The sequence below is a fragment of the Podarcis cretensis genome (assembly GCF_951804945.1).
Source record: "Podarcis cretensis genome assembly, chromosome: Z".
In the NCBI taxonomy this organism is placed as follows: Eukaryota; Metazoa; Chordata; class Lepidosauria; order Squamata; family Lacertidae; genus Podarcis; species Podarcis cretensis.
In genome coordinates, this window is record NC_137184.1 from 7,107,725 (window position 1) to 7,132,951 (window position 25,227).

Consider the following 25,227-nt stretch of genomic DNA (forward strand, 5'->3'; position numbering starts at 1 on the left):
TCATAATATGAACATTCACTTGTCCAAACACAAAGAATTGGTACCCAAACCTCACTATATACACTGCAAATCCAAACAGCCAGATCTGCATATAGTACTGTAGTACTATAAACAAATAAGCAGCCTTAAACAAGCCTTACTTTTTGTTTTTTGCTGGTTTGATTTTCCTGGGTTTTACTTTTTTTATCATTTTGGGGTCCAGATTCCTTGGTTGGGAGCACATTAGAATTTTTCCCAATGGGAATTGTCAACTCCTTATGCAGACACCCACCTAACAAAACAGTTGTGGAGCTACAACATAGGCATCATGCTTAGTAGCCAGAGGTGCCAGCTTGTGAGGGCAATTTGGGGGGTGGGGGCAACATCACACGTGTGACGAAATGTGTGGCACTGTGTCCTGACATCATATGCATGATGTCAGGATGTCGAGAGGAGCTGGGGATAGAACTGGACACAGCAGCTGCATGGCTTCAAGTAGCTGGCGGCTCATCCTCCCCGTGCTGCCATGGTGGGAGGCTTCTTCCACCCTCCTTCCCCACCACGGCAGGAGGAGGAGCCAGCCACTGGAGCTGAGCCACATCTGGCTTTGTTCCTGGCTCCATGCTCAGCCTCCTCCTCTCCCTCAACATGGGAGAGGGGGATTACCCTCTACCAAAAGATATTGAGGGGCCCCAAAACAGCTGGCGCCCCTGCTAGTGGCAGTTGGTAGCCTTCTCCTAAAGAAGGGAGGGGTGGTTCCTACAGAAACTGTTCCCATAGGGAGTCCCACAGAGCAGGGTCTGTCACATGAATGCCTCAGTCCTTAGGGGTGTGGGGAGCCACTAGAAGTGCCCCACCAGAAGGCATCAGTGATACAAGGAATCAGATGTGCTTTGTACTTTGGCATCAAGTTTGAACTCATTCAACATGGACGTATTACTAAGGCCAATGTAGATAGAGCTGATATAGATATATAGATATAGATACATGCCTTCATGCAAGAGGGAGGCATCAGCAGGCTTAAGGGAATCACGTTTTTGGGCGGGGGGGGGACATGCTCAGTGGCACAGAATGCTCACCGACTGTTGGGAGAAGAATGGAAAACGGGTGAGAGGGGAGATGGAACAGTGTGCCTAGAGTGCAGAACTGCTGCCATGCCTAACCTTGACCTGGTACCAGTCACAGAGGATGAACCAGGCACCCTGCAGATCAAGGAATTTGAGAAGCAGCTAGAGTCCCTGGAACCAGAGCTGAAGATCCCCCTGATGGCCTCCTAGGCACAAACCTGTTCAAGAACATTTGGAACTACCAGAGGAGAAATCGGCGCCACTACCATCCAGTCCATGATAACAACATAGCATGCACCTGTTTATCTCAAGTCATCGTGCAGCTTGTGAGTAAGGGGTCCCCTACTGAGAAAATAAACCCTGAAGCTTCCTCACCCCCAGCAATTGTGTTTAGGGTGTGGTCTAGGAGGTCAGAGGTCTCTCTCTCTTGAGCCACTCAATTGCCAGAAACAAGGTGGGTCGTTGGGTCCCTGGTCCTGAGTGTAGTCTCTTCTTGCTCTCTTGTACTTTGCCTGCACTCCTTATTGACGCTAGTTGATGCTCTGCACTCCTTATTGACAATAGTTATTGATGCTAGACTGTTGCCTGACCTTGTCTTTAGATGATGCCTTGAATCTAGGTCAGTTCTCCATGCTTCACCTTGGTTTGTTCAGACTGTTCTCCACCCACAAACCTGCCCTCAAAGTGTTTTGGTAAGAGGCTTATCCATCCTGGGAGTGGAACCCTAGCTCCAGCAGGCACCTACTGAAGTATGACAACTGCAGTGCTTCATCCTGCAACACTTTGTTGTAGAACCCATTTTCATTTTGTTTCTGTGGGGTTTTCCCCCTCCTCACCCCAGTTGGCTCTTTTCTGCTGAGTCTATGATTTAAGCAGGTTTTGCCCAAATAGCCACATGCCTACAGCTTTCTGGGGCCACCTTGCCGACTTTCCTTGCAATGACATCTGTCCTCTGAAGCAGGCAGCACTTTGCCACGCTGTCAAAAACTTTGTAAAAGCAGAGAAGTAGCCACTGCTTTTTTATTTTATTTTACTTGATTAAGGTGTATAGCAGAGGGTTGGACAAGATGACCCTTGGCTTCCCTCCCATTCTATGATTTCAAGGTACCTGTTGCTGAAAGTTTTTAGGATCTTGCAAGCCTACTGGCCAAAGTGTAAAAAGTGCCTCCCCACCTTCACAACCCAAGAATGGGTCTCCAAAGATGGGAAGACACTATCTACACTGTCCAAGTGTATCCTTTTTTATTTTATGCATATACTGGGGATTAGGAGAGGGTTAGGGCTAGGGGCAGACTGAGTTCCTTCCCAGCCTTCTTCTGCTGTCACCACAGCTGCTAGAGTAGCCACCATAGGAAGGGAGGCAGAGGCAGGTAAGCAGGAACACCACAAAGCCCAGAAACACCAGGCCATGTTTTGGGGGCCACAGTGGCAGGGGGAGGGGAAGTATTTAGAACTGTCAGGAATTTGGCACTTCTGCTAATTCCAGACCCACTTCAAGCCTTTTGTGTGTGTGTATGTGCTTAGGTGTCAGAGCCAACCCAATACATTTTGCCACATGAGGCAGACCCCAAGATTGCACTCCCTCTTTGCCAGGGAAGAAGGGGTGAGGGAAGTGCTACATCAGGAACGAGGGTGGGGGACAGGAAGATCAACATCGGGATCTGCTGCCCCAGTGAATTCTGCCACCTGAGGTGGTCGCCTCACCTTGCCGCATGGGTGGGCCAGCCCTGGTGTGTGTGTCTGTGTCTCTCTCTATGTATATAAATTATTCTTCTTGCTACATTTTAGGCCAGGTTTAATTTCTGCTGCGTATTTTCCAGTGTGCAGATTGCTTTCTAGTTTACACCTTGCAAGTTGCTTCAGACCACCCAGGAAAGTTCATGGTAGAAACATGTTTTTCAAATCTTCTATTTTAGCATTTTGTCAATCCATTTCTTCTTCTTCTTCTTCTTCTTCTTCTTCTTCTTCTTCTTCTTCTTCTTCTGCTTCTGCTTCTGCTTCTGCTTCTTCTGCTTCTGCTTCTGCTTCTGCTTCTTCTGCTTCTTCTGCTTCTTCTTCTTCTCCTCCTCCTCCTCCTTCTCCTTCTCCTTCTCCTTCTCCTTCTCCTTCTCCTTCTCCTTCTCCTTCTCCTTCTCCTTCTCCTTCATCTTTGTCCCCTCCTCCTAATCTGTGCTATCTCTGCCTACTCTTCTTCTTCCTAAGTCTAAATGGGTCTTCAAAATCATTCTAGCTATGTTTTGTACTAATTAATGCTCCAAGGGAAGCCTCATGTATAACACATTGTACTGACCCAAATGGGATGATAGCCATTTGCCAGGCCAGGAGAGCTTACTAGCGACAATGACCTCACTGAGGAAAAAGCAGAGGTTTGTTAGAGGTACCTAGTGGGCAGTGCTTTTTTTCTGTGGATACGCAGGGGTACACTTACCCCTAAACATTTTGTGAATCTAAGTTTGGCCTCATTGTTAGACATTATTTCAATATGAGTAGGAAAATGTACCCCTAAACAATTTTTATGAAAAAAGCACTACTAGTGGGGTTTTAGTAGGGTTTTCACCCAGTAAGGCCAGAGGTGCCAACTTGAATAAAATATTGGGGGAGGTAGGTAAGCCCCACCCTCCATAATTGATCACATGACGTGGTGCACACACACCATTTGAATGGCAATGCCCATCATCTTTGGGGACCCCGTTCCCCTCATTTTTGGGGGGATTATGTTATGAGCAAAGCTAATAACTTTGGTTGGTTTAAGGAAATAATGTCCCACAGCACTGCTTCCCTGTTTAAATTAGCACACCTGCCTGATAGCTGCTCTGAGATAATGAAGACTATATAGGCTTTTAGAGTTGGAAAGGATATAGGATCTCATCTAATCCAACTCTCTGCATTATGCAACTGGAGCATTCCCCAGCAGCTGAAAAGCCTCTGCTAAAATATTTCCTTTGCTAGAGGTATTTAACCAGCATCTGGATGACCTTTTGTCTGGGATCTCTCTCATGCCATCTGTGATCTATAGATGCTAAGCAAAAGGACCTAGGTTTGCCTGTCTTTTTTGTCTTGGAACATGATTCTCACTGAAAGCACAAGAAATCCCAGGTGCCTTTGGGAAGTTGGACATAGCTCACTGGCAAATCTCTACCAAAAGAGGCACATCTAACTGGGATAGGCAGTGCTGGGGGCACATTGTCTGCCTTCCTGTAAGGCAGCTTCCTATGTTTCTAAATTCAGAAGCAAATTGGGGAAGGGCTATAGCTTGGTGGCAGAACATCTGCTTTGTACGCAGAGAGTCCCAAGTTCAACCCCTGGCATCTCCAGGTAGGGCTGGAAAGGACCCTGCCTGAAATCCTGGACTGCCACTGCCGGTTTGGGTAGACAATACTGAGTGAGACAGTCCGATAGTCTGAGTATAAGGCAGATACCTATGTTCCTAAATCCTGCCTACCTGGTTTGGGCACAGGAGCAAAGAGGCCCTCAACATGCTCAACCAAAAAAGAGAAGAAGTTTACAAGACACTTTAAAGGTAGTGAAGATCCCAAGCAATGATACACATAGACTTCAGTACTGCTGGGATGGGAGAGGGGGTGTTGCATTCAAGCCCAGAGCTTGATTGACAAACACTTGGGGGAGTCACGGTATAACTGCATCTTCCCCAGCAGCCGTCATCTCTGCCCAGCCAAACGTGATGTGTCCAGCCCTTCAGATCAAAGCCAGCCCCAGGCACTGAAGCAATGTGAGCCCTTGATGTCCAGCAGCAGAGCCAAACCAAATGCAGAATTGACATAAAAGGGGTCTTGACTGAAAGGAAGGATCTGTGGTTCCTTCTTTGGAAACTTTTTGACCATGTTATGCTCGGGCTTTGAAGCCAAGCCTGTTGCACTTTCCGGCTTCCTGAGACTTGGCAGGCTGTTGAGCACTCTGTTAATATATACTCAGGTGTCCCTACCACTGCTGGCTGGCTGCCTTCCTCTGAGCACGGTTCTACTCCAGTCCCACATTCAGTACATGACATGGAAGAACCCAGACCCACACAGTTGCTTCCACCTGCCCTAAAGGCTCTACAGCAGTGCCAGAAACTGACCAGGTGAAGGGGTTGGTGGAGGTTGGGGTGGTCAGATCAGCCTCTAGTAGCAAATTTAGCACCTGGGCCCTTAGATGCCTTGACCAGGGAATTCTTGACATGGACAGAGACTGTTTTTTCTGGAAATAGAGACTATGGAAGACCTTTGTGAGATCAAAATACCTTTTCATGTACTTGGTTTCTCTCTCTCTGTGTGTGTATAGTTGGCATCCATCTGTCTTGAGAGGCAATGGAGTGTGTCTCCAGGGACGAAATCAGTTTGCTGGAGAATCACAGCACCTGCTGTGGCTTCAGAGACTGGTAACTTATAACTGTTTCCTCCTGTGTTGTTTTTGCTGCATTAGCAGCACAAAAATGAGCTCTCTGGGGTTCAAGCCTGAGCAGTGTCCAAAGGAAAGCAGAGCAGTTCATTTGGCACTAGCTTGGCTTAGGAACTCCACTCCAGCTTTGTGTAGGCTATATTCCTTAGCCTTTTCTTCTCCTGAAGATGTGTAATGGATTTTGCAATACTTGAATAATATAATATAATATAAATACATAAATGGCCAAATAAAAAACAGGGTGATGAGGGGAATGGGGTTGAGGACACATTGGGTAGGGACAAAGATTATGCAGAGGAAGGCATCACAGATGAGCACTTAGTTAGGATAGATATAATATGGTCATGCCCACAGAAGGGAGGATGGCTGGATCCCTAAGGACATGCTCTATGAGGAGCCGCCTTCAGGCTGTAGGCTTGTTGGCAGACCAATGCTGCGTTACAAAGATGTTTGCAACAAAGATATGAAGGCTGAAAACAGTCCCACCCTGTGAGAGTTCCTTGCAGCTGACCACAATGCCTGGAGACAGACAGTCAGGTTGTATATCCACAGAAGTGACCAGAGGAGGAATGACTGCTGGGAGGAGCACTACCAGTAGTAGCAAAACCGGATGTCTTCATCTGCCCCACCTGCAATAAAACCAGTCTTTCCCATATTGATCTATACAGCTATAGCACACACTGTAAATCTTCAACAGTTTGACTTTACCTCCAAAGGTGCACATTTCCATTGTCTCCCCAGACAGATGGATGCCCGCAACAACGATTTCCACTCCTGCTGCCTGAAGTGCTACTATCCATTTCTCTACCCCAAGCCTCTTCAATCTCAGTCTGTTGCAAGTGTAGACCAAGCATTCAATGTCATTAAAAGGACATTAGACTATCAGGGTAGCTACAGGGGTAGCTTGGATTTTTGCCCCGGGTGCAGCCTCCGGAGGGACACGATTGAGGCTTCCAGCCTGTGTGTGTGGCAAAGGTGTGCTAAACTGGGTCTTTGACTCAAGTGAAATAAAGCCTAGTGTCAGAGCTGCCTCCAGGTCCCAGCTCACAGAGGACCAACGCTAGGCTGTAGTTATGTACAAAAGTCTTTATTGAGGTTTAGTTTCCATTTCAAAGCCGCAGCGCGCAGCTCTACGTATTAAAGCCTAGACCAACGAAGTCCCGTCTGAGTCTCCGCCCCTTCCACACCAGTTTAACACTCTCGCTTTGCTCCACCTCTTCCTAAGTTCCTTTCTCCTCTGGGCCCTCCTGCCCGCTATGGTTTCATCCTTTCTGGACTCCTCTGACGCTGACCCTGATGATTCTTCCCCCTCCTTCCGGCGGGCTTTAGGACCTGGTTCCCTATCTGGGCTACCTTCTGTGCCGCTCGCCTGTACATTTGAACTTGGCGCACACACCCAGCCTGCAACTTTCCTCTTGACCGTTCCCTCGCTCTCCGATGGAGGCGTGGCCAACCCTGACTCATCTTCTCTCGCTGGTGGTGCATAAGTGGGCTCTGATACCTGGGACTCCTCCCCCCCCCCACTACGCTCTGGTGGGGAAGCTGGTCCTGATTTCCAACTGCTGCTCTGGGAGTCCCCGCTGGCCCCTTGCTTCTGGGATGTCCCCCTTGGGTCCCCCTTTGTCCTGCCCATCGGCGCCCCCTTCTGTGAATCTTCCGATTCGCTGGAGAGGCTCACGGAATCTATTGGGCTGCTGTCATCCTCTCCTACGCTGCCCTCGGATTGCTCCCCCTCGCTCTCCATCTCCTCTCCTCCCTGCGCTCCTGCTGAGTCCCTGACACCTAGTTTCACCCCTGGATTAGAGTGGGGTAGGTCTGCCAGCCATTATTGTTGCACAGGCTGCCTCTGAACAAGGTGATCCTTTCTCTATCAATTGATGGGAAGGCAGCAGCAAAGGCAGTGTGTGTGGATGCATTGTGCTTGTACCCAGATTGCAGGATTCCCTTAAAAGGGCATCTGATTGGCCACTGTTGGAACCAGGATGCTGGACTAGATGCATCTTTGGCCTGAACCAGCCAAATTGTCTTTGTGTTCTTGAGCCACATTAGACTAGGTAGCAGCCACATGTGTGCATGTGCAGCAGTTCCTATTCCTTTCTCTGGTTGCAACACCTTTTAATTAATGGGGGTTGGGGGCGGGGCTATTGCTATTTGGATTCTCCATTGTAGGTGTCAAACCCCTTGTTCACTGGCTCTGTGACAAATCTGTGTGTACATTTATATGAAAATGAACTTGGGAAAGGTACAAATGGTCACAAATGTGTGGTGGGGCTGCTAGACAAGTGAGTCTGTATTATGTTGGGAAGAAAAGCAGTGGGGCTGGCTACATGGGAACAGCCCCTCCAAGGTTGAAAGGTTATGAGAACAGGGTCATGGGTGGGTCAGAGGCAGACCATTGTCAGCTTTTGTGAAATGGGGAACGTTCCCTCAGTAGGCAAGGCAGGGCATGGAAACAAGGGCAGGTATAACCAAGGAACTGGTTAAGTCACCAAATCTGAAGTGAAGGCTCAATTCTCCAGTTGTTCCATTTGGTTTAACTTCAAGCACAACCACCCCCAAAGTTATAACTTTCAAATTTTCTGAATTTGTTACTGATCTTTAGGTGGTCAGGGATGCGGATTCTGCAGTCTTCCCCATGTTCTTTGACTATAACACCCACCCATCCCTGTCCTTTGAGCAAGCAGGCTGAGGCTGATGGGAACTGGAGTCTCTCCAACAAGTTTGGGTGGGCCATAGGTTCTGCATCTTCAGTGAACTTAGGATACCTACAATGAGCTTAGGATACTCACTGAAGGATTTAGTAGCTCTAATTTTATTGCCAATGAAGAGGGAGACAGTGAAATGGAAACAGGTTGAATGATGGGGAAAGATCTCAAAGATTTTGGTGGGGGTAGCCAACTGGGTTCACTCTAATTTCTGCTGGACTCCAACTCCCAAGAGCTCCAGCCAGCATGGATGCATGGAGTACTGGGAAGTGCAGCTTTCTAGGACTCCTGACAAATATTAGATGCATTGGGCAGTGGCGTAGCGTGGGGGGTGCAGGGGGGGCCGGCCACACCGGGCGCAACATCTGGGGGTTAGGGTTAGGGGGCGCAAATCCACGGGTTAGGGGGCGCAAATCCACGGGTTGGGGGCGCAAATTACTTGCCTTGCCCCGGGTGCTGATAACCCACGCTACGCCACTGGCCTTGGGGAAATTACATTTCCCAGGGATCCTAGAATTAATGCACCAGGAGAGAAGAGAGGGCACTAAGACCTCCTGCCCCTGCAGGATTTGTTGCTACTTGAGCTGCTGCAGTAGCAGTGAAATGAGTTGATTGATGGAAAAAGGGGCAGAGTTCTTCTTGTGTCTAAGATGAAGATCTGACCCAGGCAGAAACATAGGGCTGTAATGCTCTGCCTCCTGTGGAATTATCAGATTCTGAACTTTTGCGGTCTCAGCATACTATCTCTATGTAGCTTGTTGTCAGGGACTGGATTGAACAGGAGGAATGGGAAATGGCTCCTCTCAGAAGAGGAGGAGGAGTCAGGCAGTTTCAGGAGAAGGAAGCAGATAAGTTGCCACCCCATAGGTCTTATGACTGTAAGACAGATCTCCTGCCAGGTGCTTGGCTGCCCACAAGCTGCCTCTATTCGATATCCAAGACAGAGCTGGTGGCTTTGAGAGAGCTTTTGGAGAAGAATCTGGCAAGGGGCTTCATCAGACCTTCCAATGCACCAGGAGGTTCCCCAGTGCTGTTCGTGAAGAAAAGGGACACTACAGAACTTAGATTATGCACAGACTACTGAAAGATCAATAGCCTAATGGTGCCCAATTGCTATCACCTACCACGTATTGGGAATTAATTAGAAAGGCTGAGGTCAGCGAAGATTTTCATGAAGCTGGACTTAAGGGGGGCTTATAACTTGATCCATGTGAGGGAGGGAGACAAGTGGAAAACAATGTTCTGCACCAGGTATGGAAGTTTTGAATACCTGGTCTTCAGATGGGGATAGCAGCGTTTCAAGCCTTCCTTAAACATGTTCTCAGTGGCCTGGTGGATAAGTTCATAATCAGTTACCTTGATGATGTTTTGATTTACTCTGAAAGCCAGGAACAGCACATGCGACATGTGACAGAGGTGCTGCAGAGGCTGAGAGAACACCGGCTTTATGTGAAGTTGGAGAAATGCCAATTCCATGTTTCTGCGGTAGATTTCCTGGGTTACTGCCTCATACCAGAAGAGGTGCACATGGGTGTGCAGAGGTGCAGAATGTAGTGTCATGGCAGGAACCCAAGACGAAGAAAGACCTACAGCAACTACTGGGGTTCTCCAACTACTACTGCAAGTTTGTGCCAGCCTATTCAAGACTTCGGGCACCTCTCATGGACTGCTTCAGGGGTAAGAAGCCTTTTCAGCGCAACAGGCATTTGAGCAGCTCAAAACCATGTTCTCCTCAGAGGAATACCTAGTGCATGCCAACCCTCACTGGCCACTGGTGGTGGAAACAGATGCCTCTGACAGGGCAGTGGGGGCAGTACTGCTGCAAGAGGACCAGAATGGCAACCTACACCCTTGTGCTTTCCACTCTAGGAAGCTGACTCCTTCCTGAGCAGAGGGGGTGCAACACCAGGTGGAGGTGCGCACTGACCATCAGAATTTGGAGTATTGGCAGATGATGCAACGTCTCAATCAACAGCAGATTCGTTGGGTGCAGTTCTTTGCCAGATTTTACTTTAGAGTGCATTATGTGTCTGGCAGTCAGAATCAAGGGGTGGATGCCTTTTCCAGGAGGCTGGAATATCAGGATGCTGAGCCAGTTCCAGTGTATAGGCATATTTGAAACCAGAGCAACTACAGATGGCAGCAGGGTCAGTTGTCAAAGTATCTGAATTTTAGCTGAAGACACGGGAGAATGCTTTTGCAAAAGGCAAGTTAGAGGTGCTGCGGAATGATGCAGGTGAGGCTGAGGGGGTTGTGGGGAAAGATGGGCTATTGTATAGAAGAGAAACTCTCTATGTTCTGGAGGGAGATCTCCTAGCCAAGGTCCTATGTCAATGCCATGAAAACTCTACAACGGGACACTTTGGGCAGCACAAGACACTACGTGATGAGGCAATTCTTGTGGCCAAGGTTGAAGGAGGATGTCAAGGAGTATGTCTGAGCCTGTGAGATTTGTCAGAAGGCAAAGAGGCCCAGGGAAGCACCTGCAGGATTGCTCCAACCACTACCCACACTACAAGGACCATGGAAAGCCATAGCTATGGACTTCATCACTGATCTGCCTGAGCCGCAGTGGCAGACAGTAATTTGGGTAGTGGTAGGCCTATTCACGGGATGCAGGTGGCGCTGTGGGTTAAAGCCTCAGCGCCTAGGACTTGCCGATCGAAAGGTCGGCGGTTCGAATCCCTGCGGCGGGGTGCGCTCCCGCTGCTCGGTCCCAGCGCCTGCCAACCTAGCAGTTCGAAAGCACCTCCGGGTGCAAGTAGATAAATAGGGACCGCTTACCAGCGGGAAGGTAAACGGTGTTTCCGTGTGCGGCTCTGGCTCGCCAGAGCAGCGATGTCATGCTGGCCACGTGACCCGGAAGTGTCTCCGGACAGCGCTGGCCCCTGGCCTCTTAAGTGAGATGGGCGCACAACCCCAGAGTCTGTCAAGACTGGCCCGTACGGGCAGGGGTACCTTTACCTTTACCTTTTAGGCCTATTCACAAAAATAGCACACTTTGTGCCCTGTAGAGGACTGCCGACCGCACAAGAGACAGCACAGCTTTTTGTAGATCCTGTGTTCAAGTTGCACGGGCTCCCCTTTAAAGTGATTTCGGATTGTAGAACCCAATTCACCTCACAGTTCTGGAAGAAGCTCATGCAACTACTCAAAGTAGAAGTATGTCTCACCTCAGCCCAACACCCAGAGTCTAATGGGGAACGGACCAACTCCATGTTGGAGCAGTACCTCCAGTGTTACGTGAACTACCAACAAGATGATTGGGTGTCCAAATTGCCCTTGGCAGAGTTCGCATACAACAATGTACATGAACCCAGCACACCCCCTTTTTTTGCCAGTTATGGGTACCACCCACATACTTTCCCTTCCCAAACTGACATATTGTCAGTACCAGCTGCAGAAGACTTCGTAGAAGAGTTAACAGCCATCCAGAGCCTGCTAAGGGAACGTTTGGATTATGCTATGGAGTCGTATAAGAGGACAGCCGATGCCCATAGACAATTAGGCAGTGAGATAAAGGTGGCGGACCAGGTGTGGCTGTTTATAAGAGATTTGCCCCAGAGAGGTAGATGCAGGAAACTGGATCCTCAGAGGGTGGGGCCATTTGAAGTGATAAAACAGATCAATCCGGTAACTTTCAGACTCAGGTTGCCAGCCTCCATGAAGATACACCCTGTATTCCATAGGTCTGTGCTGTCCCCAGTAGTGCCAGCACATGCCTACCAAGCGCCCAGGTAAGCACCCCCACCTCCTGGCCTGGTAGAGGGAGAGGAGGAATTTGTAATAGAGCAGTAGAGTAGATTCTAGACTCACGCTTGAGATGGAAGACTAAAGTACTTGGTTGCATGGAAGGGGTATGGGCCAGAAGAAAGGTCTTGGGAATATGCATAACATGTTCATGCCCCGGAGTTGCAAAGGGAGCTTCATAAGAGCCACCCCAACAAACCAAAACTGAAGGGGTGGGGGGAGACAGGGGAGGAGGAGGAAAATTATGGAGAGGAGGATGATATCAGGGACTGGACTGAACAGGAGGAATGGGAAATGAGCCCTTGGTCTGATTGGCTCCTCTCAGAAGCGGAGGAGTAGGAAGTCCCCTCCCCCATCTCCAGCAGTTTAAGGAGGAGAGGGAGACAGGGATGTACAGCTGAATGAAGAAATCCCTAGTTACAAGATAATGGGGGGGGGGGAGTTAGAGAGCAGACAGCAGAGACCTCCCTGGAGAGTATGGGAGACTCTCCTAGTCCCTTGCTGGTCCCTCTGCATTCAAGAATAGAGAATGCGGAGAGATGTGACTCCTGTGACTTCCCATACGTTTCCAGGATGTTGTGGGAGACGGAAGAGGAGGGACTCAGAGTAGCCAACCTCTCCTATGCATGGAGACATGGATCTTTTGTCTGGCAAACATGAATGAATAAAAAGCCACAAAATATGAACTGTTTATTCTTCTTGCCGCTGAGGCTACCAGGGGAGGAGAGGATACTCTACGTCTGACACTTGTTAACAAAAGCCTTGATTATTCCTTTCATATGTGGCTACTGGGTATTGAATCCAACCAAGAGCTCTGTGGCCACCTTCTAGACATTCTGTTGCACAAGGAATTCCATGGAGTATCCTTGAACTCCAGCAAATTTTTCTCATAGTTTTAAGAGTTTCTTGCACTATGGAGGCTGCAGAAAGCCAGACACTGAGGTTTCTGTGTAGCTGGATGGAAAGTTTGAGTTTTTAAATTCTGGAGGTTGGGGGGGGGGGGGTATTGAATAAAAGGGATTCCCTTCTGCTTTTCCCCTCCAGCCATGTTTCCCCCCCACTGTGGCTGCAAAGCTCATTTATAGCCACTTCCATGAGCTGGAGCCATAATACGTGATGGAAAGAGCAGTTGGAATTTGCAGAAATAAGACGGCTAGCATTTCAGATTAAAAACAAAAAGAATCCTGACCCTTTTGAAAAGACGGTGGGGATTTTAACAATGCTTCCAGTGCAGCAAAGCCCACAGTAGTGGTTTTGGGAAACTTTATTAGCCTTTTTCCAGAGCCTGATCTATAGGTCAGGACTTAAAGAACTGGATGTTTTAGCAAGGAAATAAACTTTATGCATGAAAATTCAAGGGAATTTGCCAGCATAGGTGCATAATGGCAATGGCAGGTGAAAGAAGGGCCACAAGAATGACACAGGACACTGGTATTGGGTTGAATTAGGCCACAACTTTATTGATTACAGGAAACACTGGGTTTGTCTAAGGCACTGGGCATGTCTCCAGCATCAGGCAGCACCCCTGCTACCAGGTAGGAACCTGGTGGGGTCAAACTTGTGCTGGGGAGTCACTTCTAACATGGAATGGATTCCACAACCCTGTACAAGCCACCATTGGGAGAAGTGTATTGGCCCATCGGCTCCCCAGTGGATTCCTGGACCCCTCCAATGGGGTGCCCCTGTAACTAAGGATCCAGCCCAATGCCTTGTCCTCCAGAGTTGTGACAGTTGCTATGAGGTAAGCAAAAACCTGCAACCCAGCCAATTTGCATGCAGGAGAAAATTCTTCCTTGGCCCCAAATACAGTGACTGAATAAACCATAGCACGGTCTGTAGGCAATGTCCTCCCCAGACAGGCCCCTAAAGACTGGCTGGATGGAAAATCCTAGGATGATCGGCCAAGAGGGCATTCAACACCTGGCCACCTTCTTAAAGAAGCTAGAGGTGGGCTGCTCACAGACCCCAAGCCCTTGCCTCCGATTGGCAAAGTGGGCATTTCCTGCCCTTACCAGAGGACCTGATGCAGCTGGAGGTGGGCAGTGGCAGCCATCACCTCCCCTAGTTGCGCCAGAAGATGGCAGCCTCCCTGAACCCACCATGGCCATGAGGCAACAGCCGCCCATCCAGAGTTCCAGGTGAGTGGATATTCACAGCTGATTCCAATGAAATGAGATTTCTCCCCTACCCTCTTTATGTGTGCTTCTCTCTCTTGAAACCAAGTTGCCCCGTACTTCATGAGCATGATAAAACAATTGACCACAGAACTAAGTGGCCTTCCAGATATTTTTGAACTCCAACTCAAATTTTAAGAGTCCAATGTCACTTTGGTCAGTTTCTAGATGTGGAGAAGGGCCAGAAGATGTGTCAAGTCACTTTGTCCTTCATCTTAAGCAGCAAAAGATCTTGGGCTGTTCCAAGCATTTTGAAAGAAGGGAGGGGGGAAATTGGGTCTGGAGACAGAAACCCATGACAAGGAAAGTGTATATGAGGTGTCTGGTGTGGGACATCTTGCAGAACCATTGTCAGGTGTGGTAAAATACTTGCAGGTGTTTTTTAGTTTTTTAGCCAGTGTCCACCTATACAATGCAGGTAATTTGGAAGAGCAAGGAGAATGATGGTGGCAGAAAAAAGATTATCCATGGCAGCAAAGCCCTGTTGATGTGATTGTTGGGACCACTTCTTGGCTAGCAGCTATTGGTAGGTTCTGCCTCCACTTTCACAGGCAATATTTGGCTCTGAATACCAGTTTCTGGAAACAGTGCTGTTGTGCCAATGTGCTGCTTTTGGGCATCTGGTTGGCCACTGTGAGAAGATGATGCTGGACTAGATGGGCTTGCACTATCACTCAATATCCAAAAAACAAAGTGTTGCACCAACAAGCCCAAAGCAACCCTTCTGCAGTGCCACAAATCCAACTTAATTGTTGGAAGGTGTCAATCACTTATGGACACACTGTTAAGACTGTGTTCATGGAAGACAATCTTACTCGGCTATGAGTGATTGCCAAAGAAAAGAAGGTAGCCTGACTACCACACCAGGTGGGTTCATAGTAAGACCTTGCTCGTTTGCAATTTGATCACAGATGAGGGAGCCAGTCTGGTGTGTATTACTGAGACCTAGGTAGGTGAGATAGGTGAGAGGTAGATCTTTCCTCTGTAGGAATTGAATGGTGTTTGTTTCTCAATTGTGCTGCAGTAATTGTTCATTTCCTTAGCCCCATGGAACAGTACATAAAAGGAAGGAAGCTTAAGTCACTGGAATCGGAATAATAAAAAGGACCCCCATCAAGTTCAGAACTCTTTTAATACAAGCTTTTATACTGCTGCTTTTGAGTCTTTGTTTTCTCAGGTAAAGACCACATATATATAACTTTAACATACAGGAATAAGACAATGGGAAAATAGTGCTGATGCATTATGGGGGAAAAATTATTATTATTTGAATATGTGAAATATAACCAGTTACCTGAAAAACTGAGGGAGGGTATGGGGAGGAAGAGAATAATTGAAAATGAACAAATACCAGACCTGTAAAAAAAAAATGACATTTAAACAAAGACCCTGAACAGGAAAAAAAAACAACAACACCAGTACAATCATAGAGAAAATAACTGTACTACTAAAAAGGTAATAAATTAGATGAACAATTGTGTAAATATATTTTTTCTTAAAAAAGATGACAATCTTAATAAATAAGGTGGTTTTTTTTTACTATTTACATCTTTATATATTGCTTGGAGATTTAAATTAGATTTGTTAAAAACAAACGAACGCAGCAACGGAACAAGTAAAATAACCAGGAGCAGCAAAAGTACAGGCATGAGGTACCAAAATAAGGTTTAAACTGTGTTTTTGTTTTGTCCCTCCAATTTCCTTCTTACTTCTCTCTCTCTTTCTCGCTTATACAGTAGACCCGTAGAACTCTTATGCAAACAGTTCCATTTAACTTTTTTTGGGGGGCGGGGGTAAGTATTGGTTGACACTGACTTGGAGCTGATGCCTAAAGTACAAATTCCATAATAAAATCACCAATAAGTGTAACCATCATAACTGTAACAATAAAAAAAATGATATAATATGGTTTATCATCATGGAGGAGCAGTTGGTAATAGGAATAATTATATTATCTATCAATATATATATATTTATATCTATATATGTTGCACTAGAAGAGATCACAGTTTTATTTGCAAATATTACTATATTATATTCGGATATAGTTCAAAATACGTATTCTGCTTCTCTTGAAGGCAGCAGCAAATGGGGTTTACTCCCCCCTTACACTTGTGTTTTGTTTCAAAGGAATAGAGAGACAGACCCATAACTTCAGTCGGAGCAGTTTATGTCCCAGGCGCTCAAGCACTGTAAACTCCACAAATCTATTTCCCATCCCTCTTGCTCCTCTTGCTGGTGAAAATTAGACCCTCAAGTCCATCAGCTAGATCCAGCAAAGGGGTTGATGGTAGAGTGCTGGTTGCCCTCCAGATAGTCCAATAAGAGTGTGGTGTGGTGTGGTGTGTGGTGTGGTGTGGTGTGGTGTGGTGTGGTGTGGTGTGGTGTGTGTGTATGGGAGGGCCAACTCTGTGAAACACCCATGACTGTACATTCAGTTGCCCTTGCTAAATCTGAGTCCACAGGTATGCTGTCAGCTCTGAAAACACTGAGTTACCTGCTTAGGGCACAGGATCATGGTGCGCATCAAAGTGTTTTTGTTCTACAATCAGCAGAGTGTGGATCTGGTACATTACACTTAACTTCCTGTTTACCTCCTTACTGAGAAATGATGGAGAACAAAGCAGGAAAGATGGCTTCAGACCTACTTTTGAAACCTGAACCAGTGGCTGAAATGTAAGCCTCGCTACTTTTTACCAAGGCAGTGTGAGGAACCTGTGGCATTCCAGCTTCCATCACCCCTGACTATTGGCCACATAGACTGGGACTGATGGTCCCAGCAATATTAGAGGGTTGGGGGGAGGAGACATACATTTCCCCACTTCTGTTCAAAATAACTTGCAGGCCTCTGTGATTTTTGGGACTGGGGCTCTTGAACTATCTCTGTGTCAGGCATTCCTGTGGGCTGCAAATACCCTTCTGTGCCTTTGGGGTCTGGGGAATGTGTGTTTTGAGACGAGTGGGGTAGGAAACATGTGAGTTTCACAAGCATTCCTTTTGGCTTTTTCCCAGCTTAAGGGGGCCAAAAAGATCCAGCCTCTAGGTGGGTTTCTAGGTCAGCTACATTCTACATCTCCTCAAACACGCAACCACTTAGCACTCAGGGCAGGGGCTAGCTATGTGAAAGCAGCATGACTAGTCTGGTCAGTGTTAGTTATCCATTCATTTGTCTTGCCAACCCATTTCTACTGTCAGGTTGTGCAAATGTGTGTGGCTTTCCATGTGAGTGTACACAAAGCTCTACAGAATGGAGAAATCTGCCATTTTAACTGTTTGGAAGCACAGGAACACATGACTCAAACCTGCTAACACTTTGCAAGTCTGTTTTTCTCTTGAAGCAGCAACAGTAAGGGTATATTTCAGCCACTGCTAGTGATTTGCACCTCTTTCCCAACACACATGGAAGCATGATACAAAGAGGTGATCTCTGGTTCTAGGAAAAGCTTTGACTTGGGACAAAAGTAGGTGCTATGGAATGGGTAATGAAAATATACATTGTTCTGCTGTTAGCGAAAGGGCCTTATCTTATTGGAAGAGCATCTGCTTTGAATGCATGTCTCGGTTTCAACCCCCAGCATCTCCAGAAAGGATTGGCTATGTCCCCTGTCTGAAATCAGCTAGTGCAGCTTCTTTCATACCTGCCTGAGGCACAGGCCAAAAATCTCCACTTTTGCAGAACTTAGGAAACAAAGAGGCCCCACTTCCAAGGAAGAGTCTGTCTGATTGCACCAGGACCTCTTGTTCCTAGGCTGGAGAACTGATGAGCCAGGGAGAGGAAATTGGCCTTGGCCCAGTTGTGCAGCAAAATTGAGACACTTCTCTGTTTGTGCCACAAAAACATTAGGCTGCTCTGCCTATACTGGGCCATTATCATTACACCAATGGTGGGAAACCTTTGGCCCTCCAGATGTTGCTGAACTATAGCTACTATCTGCCTCAGTAAGCATGAGGAAATGGGGGGGCTGCCTCCGGTAGTGTATGCTGGTGATGCAGTGGTGGTGGTACAAGTCCCATCCAACAATTCTCCATAAGCTAGCCTGCTCTGTACCTCCTAAGCCCTCTGATATGGTGGAAGACATGAGCATAGAAATTTAGATCAACTGGCTGGAACCTGTATGTGTACTGACTGGGCACCATTTTGTCCTTTGCTTCTAGAAGAAGCTTTGGGTTGGCCCTGTCTTCTCCTAAATCCTTAGGGTGGTGCAAGCAGTGACTGTTTGGTGTACTTTATACATGTTGGTCACGTATGCGTCAAGTAGGGCAGTGTAATTGTTTTCCAGTTTTGTGACCTGAGCAATAAAGATGGAGCTGGTTTGGGATATGTTGAGGACCAGTGAACATTCTGAAGAATTGTCTCCTAGTTCCCATACTACGTATAAACTCATCAGCAGGAACACTTAGTGGCTGCTCCCACAATCCTTTGCAACACATACCACCCACAATTAAGAGCATTACTCTCCCCTAGCCTAAGCAACATCATGCATTGGTAGTAAATGCTGTCCAGATCAACATGACTTCCATGATCAGCAAGATCATGCTTGAGGAAGTAAGAGGAACACTGATTCTAGAAATGGCCTTGGACTATGGGGTGGACAAGGGATGGAGCTGTGAAAGTGTGTGTGGTAAAATAGGGATGGGGAACAATAACTCCTCCAGATGTTGCTGGGCTCTCAGCTCCCATCTGCCCCAGCCAGCATGGTCAATGGTCATTGATAATGGGATGTGCAGTTCAATGCAATCTGGAAGACCTCCTCAGTTGCTCCTCAGACCTAGTGAATTCACAGCAGAGGTAAGATTTGAGGTCCATCTGATTCAGTATTGTCTATATCAGGGATGGGGAAACTGGTGACTCTATAGGTATTATTGGACTCCAACTCCCAGCAGCCATAGTCAGCAGGGCTAGTGCTCAGGAATGAAGGGAGTTGGAGTCCAGCAACATCAGGAAAGACAGAGTCTCCTCATCCCTCCTGTAAAACAACACATATTATACTGTTAGAATTAGTATACTGCATATATCACACACACATATATTAGAATGTTAAGGTATTAATCATGCTATACATGCAGCACATTTCATGGCAGCCCAGTTCAGTATAGAAAGTCCAAAGGCAGATAGAGATGGTGCCCCCACATCCCCCACAAACTTTGCAATCCGTGGCTGACCTAGCTGTTCTGCTAATCCTGCACCACCTATCCAGTAAATGATTTTTTTTTCTTAATGAGAAAACATTGATGTTTTCCCCAAGAACTGGAATCATCTGTCTAATCATTTTAGCAGCCACCTTCTTTTGCATTCTTCTTTTTTTTGTGTGTGCTGTCGTTCTTTTGAATTTAGTCCGTGCAGTTAGGAGAGCTGTGAAACACTGGAAGTTGTATCAAATACAGTCTGATCAGTGTGGACTGGGTTAGGGGGAGAGATGCAATTTCTTTGCCCTCAAAAACATCTTGGGAGAAATTAAAGTAACCCCCCCCCCCACACACACACACAAATGACAGACATACCAAGGGAAAAGGCAGATGCCTATGAAGTACTACAAAGCATAAGGGAAAAAGGAATCAGGGCAAACCAAAATTGGCAAACGTTATTGGACTCCAACTCCCACCAGCTGTACTCAGCATAGCAAACAGCCAGGGACGGAGGGCAGCATGTTGGCCAACCCTGGATTAGACAATGAACCCAATTCTCTGACTCCCCTCTGAGCTATCTCCGGAAGACTTGCACAAGATAATGTTTCATGAGATTTGTGCCCAACATATTATAAAGCCCTCAAGTTGTTTGAGTCTCTCTGTCTGACTGTCCTTAGTTGTTAGAAATGTACATTTCCTTGAAAACATGTGCAGTCCCAGCAATAACGTTGCCTCTCCTCTCCCCTTTCTTTGCACCACCCTCTTTTGTCTTTTCCTTTCTTCTCTTCAGTAGCCACTCAAATCAGTTGCAGCAGGAAATGTTGGTTAAGAATCTTTCAGGTTTAAAAAGCAGGCAAGCAAACAAACAAACAAACAAACCTCCCTCCCTCCCTCCCTCCCTCCCTCTCTCTCTCTCTCTCTCTCTCTCTCTCTTTAAAGACAGAAACAAAACACAGGTAAAACCTAGAACAAACCGACAGTTACAACCAAGTGACACCAGAATGGAGGTAGCTGAGTCCTGCTTCCAAAGCACCTTCCAGCGGCTAAAACCCTCCTCATCGTCTCGATGGACAAGAAAATCCAAGCCACCAACCCAGCCCAATATGTTTGACAGGGTGGAGGGTGGTGAAACTTCTAGGAGGAGTCATTTGCCCTTAGCATTTGTATATTTGTTTCAGAAAATGTATACACCACTTGATGGTTAAAAAAACAACACCTCAAAGTGGTTTAATATGCACGATGTTCTCTTTTGATTGCTTTCAAATCACCTGTCCCTTGCACATTTGAACTGATTTGCGTGCACAAAGTTTGCAAACTGGGCAATGCTGGCTACTTATTGTTTATTCTTATTTGTTTGCAGGGAGGTTACACAAACTTGCAGAGCCTTTTTGCACTGGAGCGTCAACGAGGCTCCCAGGCTGTGTGTGTATATACCGTATATGCAAATGCACATGGGATGTGTGTGCCAAGCTGGGTCTTTGACCCGGATGAAATAAAGTCTAGTTTTGCCCCTGCAACCTTGTGTCAAATGAATTTTACTCCACAGTTTCCAGTGCATTTCCCCATCACTTTCCTTATTGCAAAAAGGCTAGCTCTTTTTCTTTCTTTTGGCTGAGTGGAGTGCTGTGAAGAGGAGGCAGGCTTGTAGCACAAGAGCACCAAACCCACTTTAACTGATGCAACCCCTAATTTGTGGGCATGTGAATGAATCCCACCTGAACACAGCAACAGTATGGAATAGGTGGAACAGTATGGAATAGGTGGAGTTAGGAGAATAAAAGCAGTTTCCCAATTATTTCAGGAGCTGGTTAACATGGAATAGGATGCAAGCTAACAGGGATAGACAATTCTGTCCAATTTCATTTTCTCATTTTTTCCCCCAATCTTAATTTCAGTTTCTGAACTTAAGTTCATTTCTGCATTAGTGTGCAATTTTTTACGTCCTTATGAAAATTTGGCAGCATTTCAGAATGAAATTAATCTAATAAACCTACTTTGTATGCAATTTTATCTAATATGCATATTCTTGTGAGCCATTTTCCATAGTCATAATAATTTATCACTAATGTTATTATTATTTTGTACATTTATATCCTGCTTAATACCACGACAGTATTTAAGCAACTCACAAAAGTATAATGCTTTTTTTCTATGTTGCTTTTACCAATGTGGTGTTTTTACTGCACACTTTTTCTGAATATTTGCATTTTTTTCATGTATTATTTGGCATTGCAAATTCTAAAGAAGTGTGAAATCCGAAGGACAGCAGCATTTTAGTCTGTGGATTGTTTGGGGGAAGTGTGAATTGCATAGGTTTCCACTGAAATACAAACCAAACTGAATCCTCCCCCCCCCCCCAATTCTTATTCATGAACAGAGTTGGTGCTTTTTAAAGCAACTGGGGCCGAGACAGCAGCAAGAAAGTTCTGTAGGAAATTATTGGATAAGAATGTTTCTGACAAATCAAATTCACTTGCCTTTTTAAAGTCACACCCCACGCCCATCCCCAAGCATACTCCCTTACGTATTTCAGCTGGAATTTGTTTTTAAAAAGATGTTCTCAGATGGGAAAAGATTCCCATCTTAACTTCACCTATATCTGGATGGACTTGGGACTATAGAATGATAATTTGCATGGTGGTGGAGGAGAATAATGTCTCCAAACCATAGTTTGAGAAGTGTGTGTGTGTGTGTGTGTGTGTGTGTGTGTGTGTGTGTGTTGGGGGTGATTTGTTTTGAGTAAAAGGCATGGCAGCAGGAAAAGGTTGACCCTTTCTTTCCCAAGTGCCACCAGTAGGATTCAATTCAGAGCCCCCCCTACAGCTGCTTAGAAAGAGGTAGAGCTGCAGACCTGCACATACATTCCCTCCACATGCCATTTAATTTGGCTTTGTCATGCCTTTCCCTGAAAAATACTGGGAAAGTCAGTTGGGTTCTGGGTGTTTTTGAGAACTCTTTGTTAAAAGTTCTCAGAATTCCTAGGGGTGAGAGCAGGACTATTAAACCACTTTATGTTTATGTCTGATGAACAGGCATGTCCAATTTGAGAATCAGTTAGCAACAGTTAACATTTGCAAAGACCAGGGTTCTTTTAAACTTGAAATATTTCCATTGGCTGCGAATAGTGCCCCCCCCCCCCAATTTGCTAGAATTGAAAAACAAAGGATAGATGTGGGGAACCTAGTTTGCTGAATCACATGAGTGGCCAGTGCTGTGGTTTCTCTTCCCCATAATGGCATCCAGTTATGTCAAGATGGGGCTACTGCTTTTTCAAAATGGCAAGCAAACAATCCTGGCAACAAGTCAAATTGTGTGCCTGTTCCATCACCGGACCACCTAAAACTTGGCTGCTTCTTCTTTTGGCAGACACCAGAGGGAATTGTAGATTCCCTGCAGGGATAGGAGACCCTGAAGTTGTACAAGCCCAGGCCCCTGTGTGCAGAATTTAGAGTTCTATCAGCAAAATTGCACATGGAGTCCAATGACTGAGAGACAGAGAGAGGATGGGGGAAAGCTGGCAGCTACCAAGAGCTGACTCCAGATATGATGGTGTGGAAGAGGTTAGATAGGCAATGGCAGGAGCATTGTGGGATCCTGCCCGAGAGGTTAATACTGATAAGGGTTGTTCCACACAGCTCAAGGGTCTTGCACCAGGTAGCTTCTATCACTTTGGGAAAGGCCCACCTCTCTCTCCTCAGTCACAGGTTGGGTCATTGTCTCAGGGATTTTATATTTGGAGGAGAAAGGCTGATCAGGTGATGGAAAAGCCACATGCACACACGAGGCTTTGTTTGCTGCTGAAATTTCATTTTGGGCCTTGAGGGTTATTGGTCGCATTCAACCCACTGAAATGAGCAGACCTAAGTGGGCTAGGGCCATCAAATTCAAGGGGGTCTACTCTGAAGAGAACTTAGTTGGGTATGTTTTGGGGGCTGATTGGTGTCTTGTTTTTCTTTGTCATGCTTGAGGAAGGGAAGGTGGGGAGGAACCCCGAGGTGGTTTGGAAGACAGGCAACCGGTAAAGCGGTTTAAGGCAAACTGTTTGGTTGCTTGGAGGTTAAACAGCACCCTGTTCCTGACACAGTTAGGGAATCAGTTTTACGGGATATAGCAGCAGCAAGAGTAACAGCAGCAGCAGGATGGAGGTTTGGTTCTTCCGCTTCCTTTTCTTCTCTGTTCCCCATTGGTGGTGCAGTGGGACTTCCATCCTTCATCCCCAGCTTAGCAGCTGAAGCCACCCCCACCCCCCTTGACCCTCAGCTTTTTGCCACAGAAATGCATCCTCTCCCTCAAGCACTGGCTTAAGTATCTCAGGAAGCCCGCTCTCCTTGTCTGCAAAGCTGGCAAGCAATTCTTCTTTTTCCTCCCCCCCTCCTCATCTTCTTCTTTCCAACCCAACCCCAACAAACCAAATGGCTTACTGGCTTCCCTTCCTTCCTTCCTTCCTTCCTTCCTTCCTTCCTTCCTTCCTTCCTTCCTTTTTCTCACACCCTCATTGAGCATGAAGGGAGTCTGAGCATACAACACTGAAGACAGCCAAGGCAATGCACTCCTTCTTCTGTTGCCATGGCATGCTCCTCTCCCTCTCTCCCTCTCTTCCTCTCTCCACCCCACCCCCACCAACTTCTCTATAAATATTAGGTACATATTTATATATGGCTTGGTATTTTTTTTTTTTTGCCTTAATCTGCATACAAAAGAGGAGGAGGGACTTAAGCCAAAAGACATACAAACCCACAAACTGAACCACGCATTGTTCAAACGAGGTGGATGCACAATTGCATCAGACCATGATGCCTCCTCCTTCGTCTCCTGGCACATTTTTGTTGTTGTTTTAAAAAAGTCCTCTTTGACTCAACTATTTGCCATTTCCTGTTTTGCTTCTTCTTGCTAGGTAAGATATGTTTAATACAAGAGCCTGCCTCTCCCTCCACCCTCCACCCCCACCCCCACCCCCAATTTCAGTTCTCCTTGGGCAAAGAAATTAAAGGCAGACTGGTTGAGTCCTACAGGTCCCTGGTGCAGAAACACCATTGAGTTGAGCAGCTGAAACTGTTTTGTTTTAAACAAATGAGGAAAAAAACACACACAATACCAACAAAAATGGGGTAAGTGACGATGCCTCTCTCCTAGCCTTTGGAGGTGGTTTCTCTTCTGTCATCTTGGTATTATCCAAAGCTGAAGGCGCGAAGCTCCCGTCGGCTGTGCTCTTGGGCGCTGGGGTCCCGACAAGCACAATCCCCCTGCATGTCACAGGACATTGGGAAGGGGATGACCTGTACAAAGGAAACCAAGAAACATAGGGCATCAGTGCCTCACTCTTATTTGCAAAGCTGCTTAAAAGGATTTCTAAAAGCACAACAGGGCAGGGCCTTTTTGGTGTTGACACCATCTTTGTGGGACCCCCCCCCCCCCCCCGATGGATATACACTTGGCTTCCTCTTTCAAATGGGCCTTAAAGACTTGGGGCAGCTCTAGGCAACCTAGACCATTCACCCTGATTTGGTTTGTACCAAGGTTCTGCAGAGGTTTGGCACTAGCACTATCTGCATCAATGATTTGTTCTGGTATGTTTGTAGGAAGGCTTATATGGCAATGAACATTCATTCTGATTTGCTTTTGGGGTTTATATGCCTTCCCTTTAACCATCAGATTGCCCCCAAGCCTCTTCCAGTACATTTCCCAACCATCACATTCCTAACCACGAGAAGTCATTTTTATGAATATCTAGTAGATCTGTTGCACTAGGGTGACAGAAGGATATGCTTTAACTGTGCAAGCCTTCAATATCCAGAATGGACTTGAATCTCTCCAGCAAAAATCTGCCATCTGGAGATGGTGTTAAACTGAGCCACTGACCTATCAATAAATGAGCCACATGGCTTACCCTTTAGAAGACCATTAAATCAGAAACTAATGAATTTGGGTCAGGGACAAGAATGGGACCTTTTCTGCAGTCCATAGCTGGAGTTGGGTGGGATCAGAAGCAAAAGTGGGTACAGAACTGAGAAGATGCTTGCCTTTTGT

General features: G+C 46.5%; 1 protein-coding gene across 1 annotated transcript in view; it reads right to left on the reverse strand.

Annotated features, from left to right (window-relative positions):
• Nucleotides 1-15,198: 15,198 nt before the first annotated feature.
• PAPPA (pappalysin 1) overlaps nucleotides 15,199-25,227 on the reverse strand; it is a 251,942-nt gene continuing 241,913 nt past the window's right edge. The window contains exon 22 of the mRNA XM_079961901.1: nucleotides 15,199-24,476. Within this exon, the coding sequence (XP_079818027.1) occupies nucleotides 24,369-24,476 (108 nt within the window). The 3' untranslated portion in view covers nucleotides 15,199-24,368. The remainder of the gene's footprint in view (nucleotides 24,477-25,227) is intronic.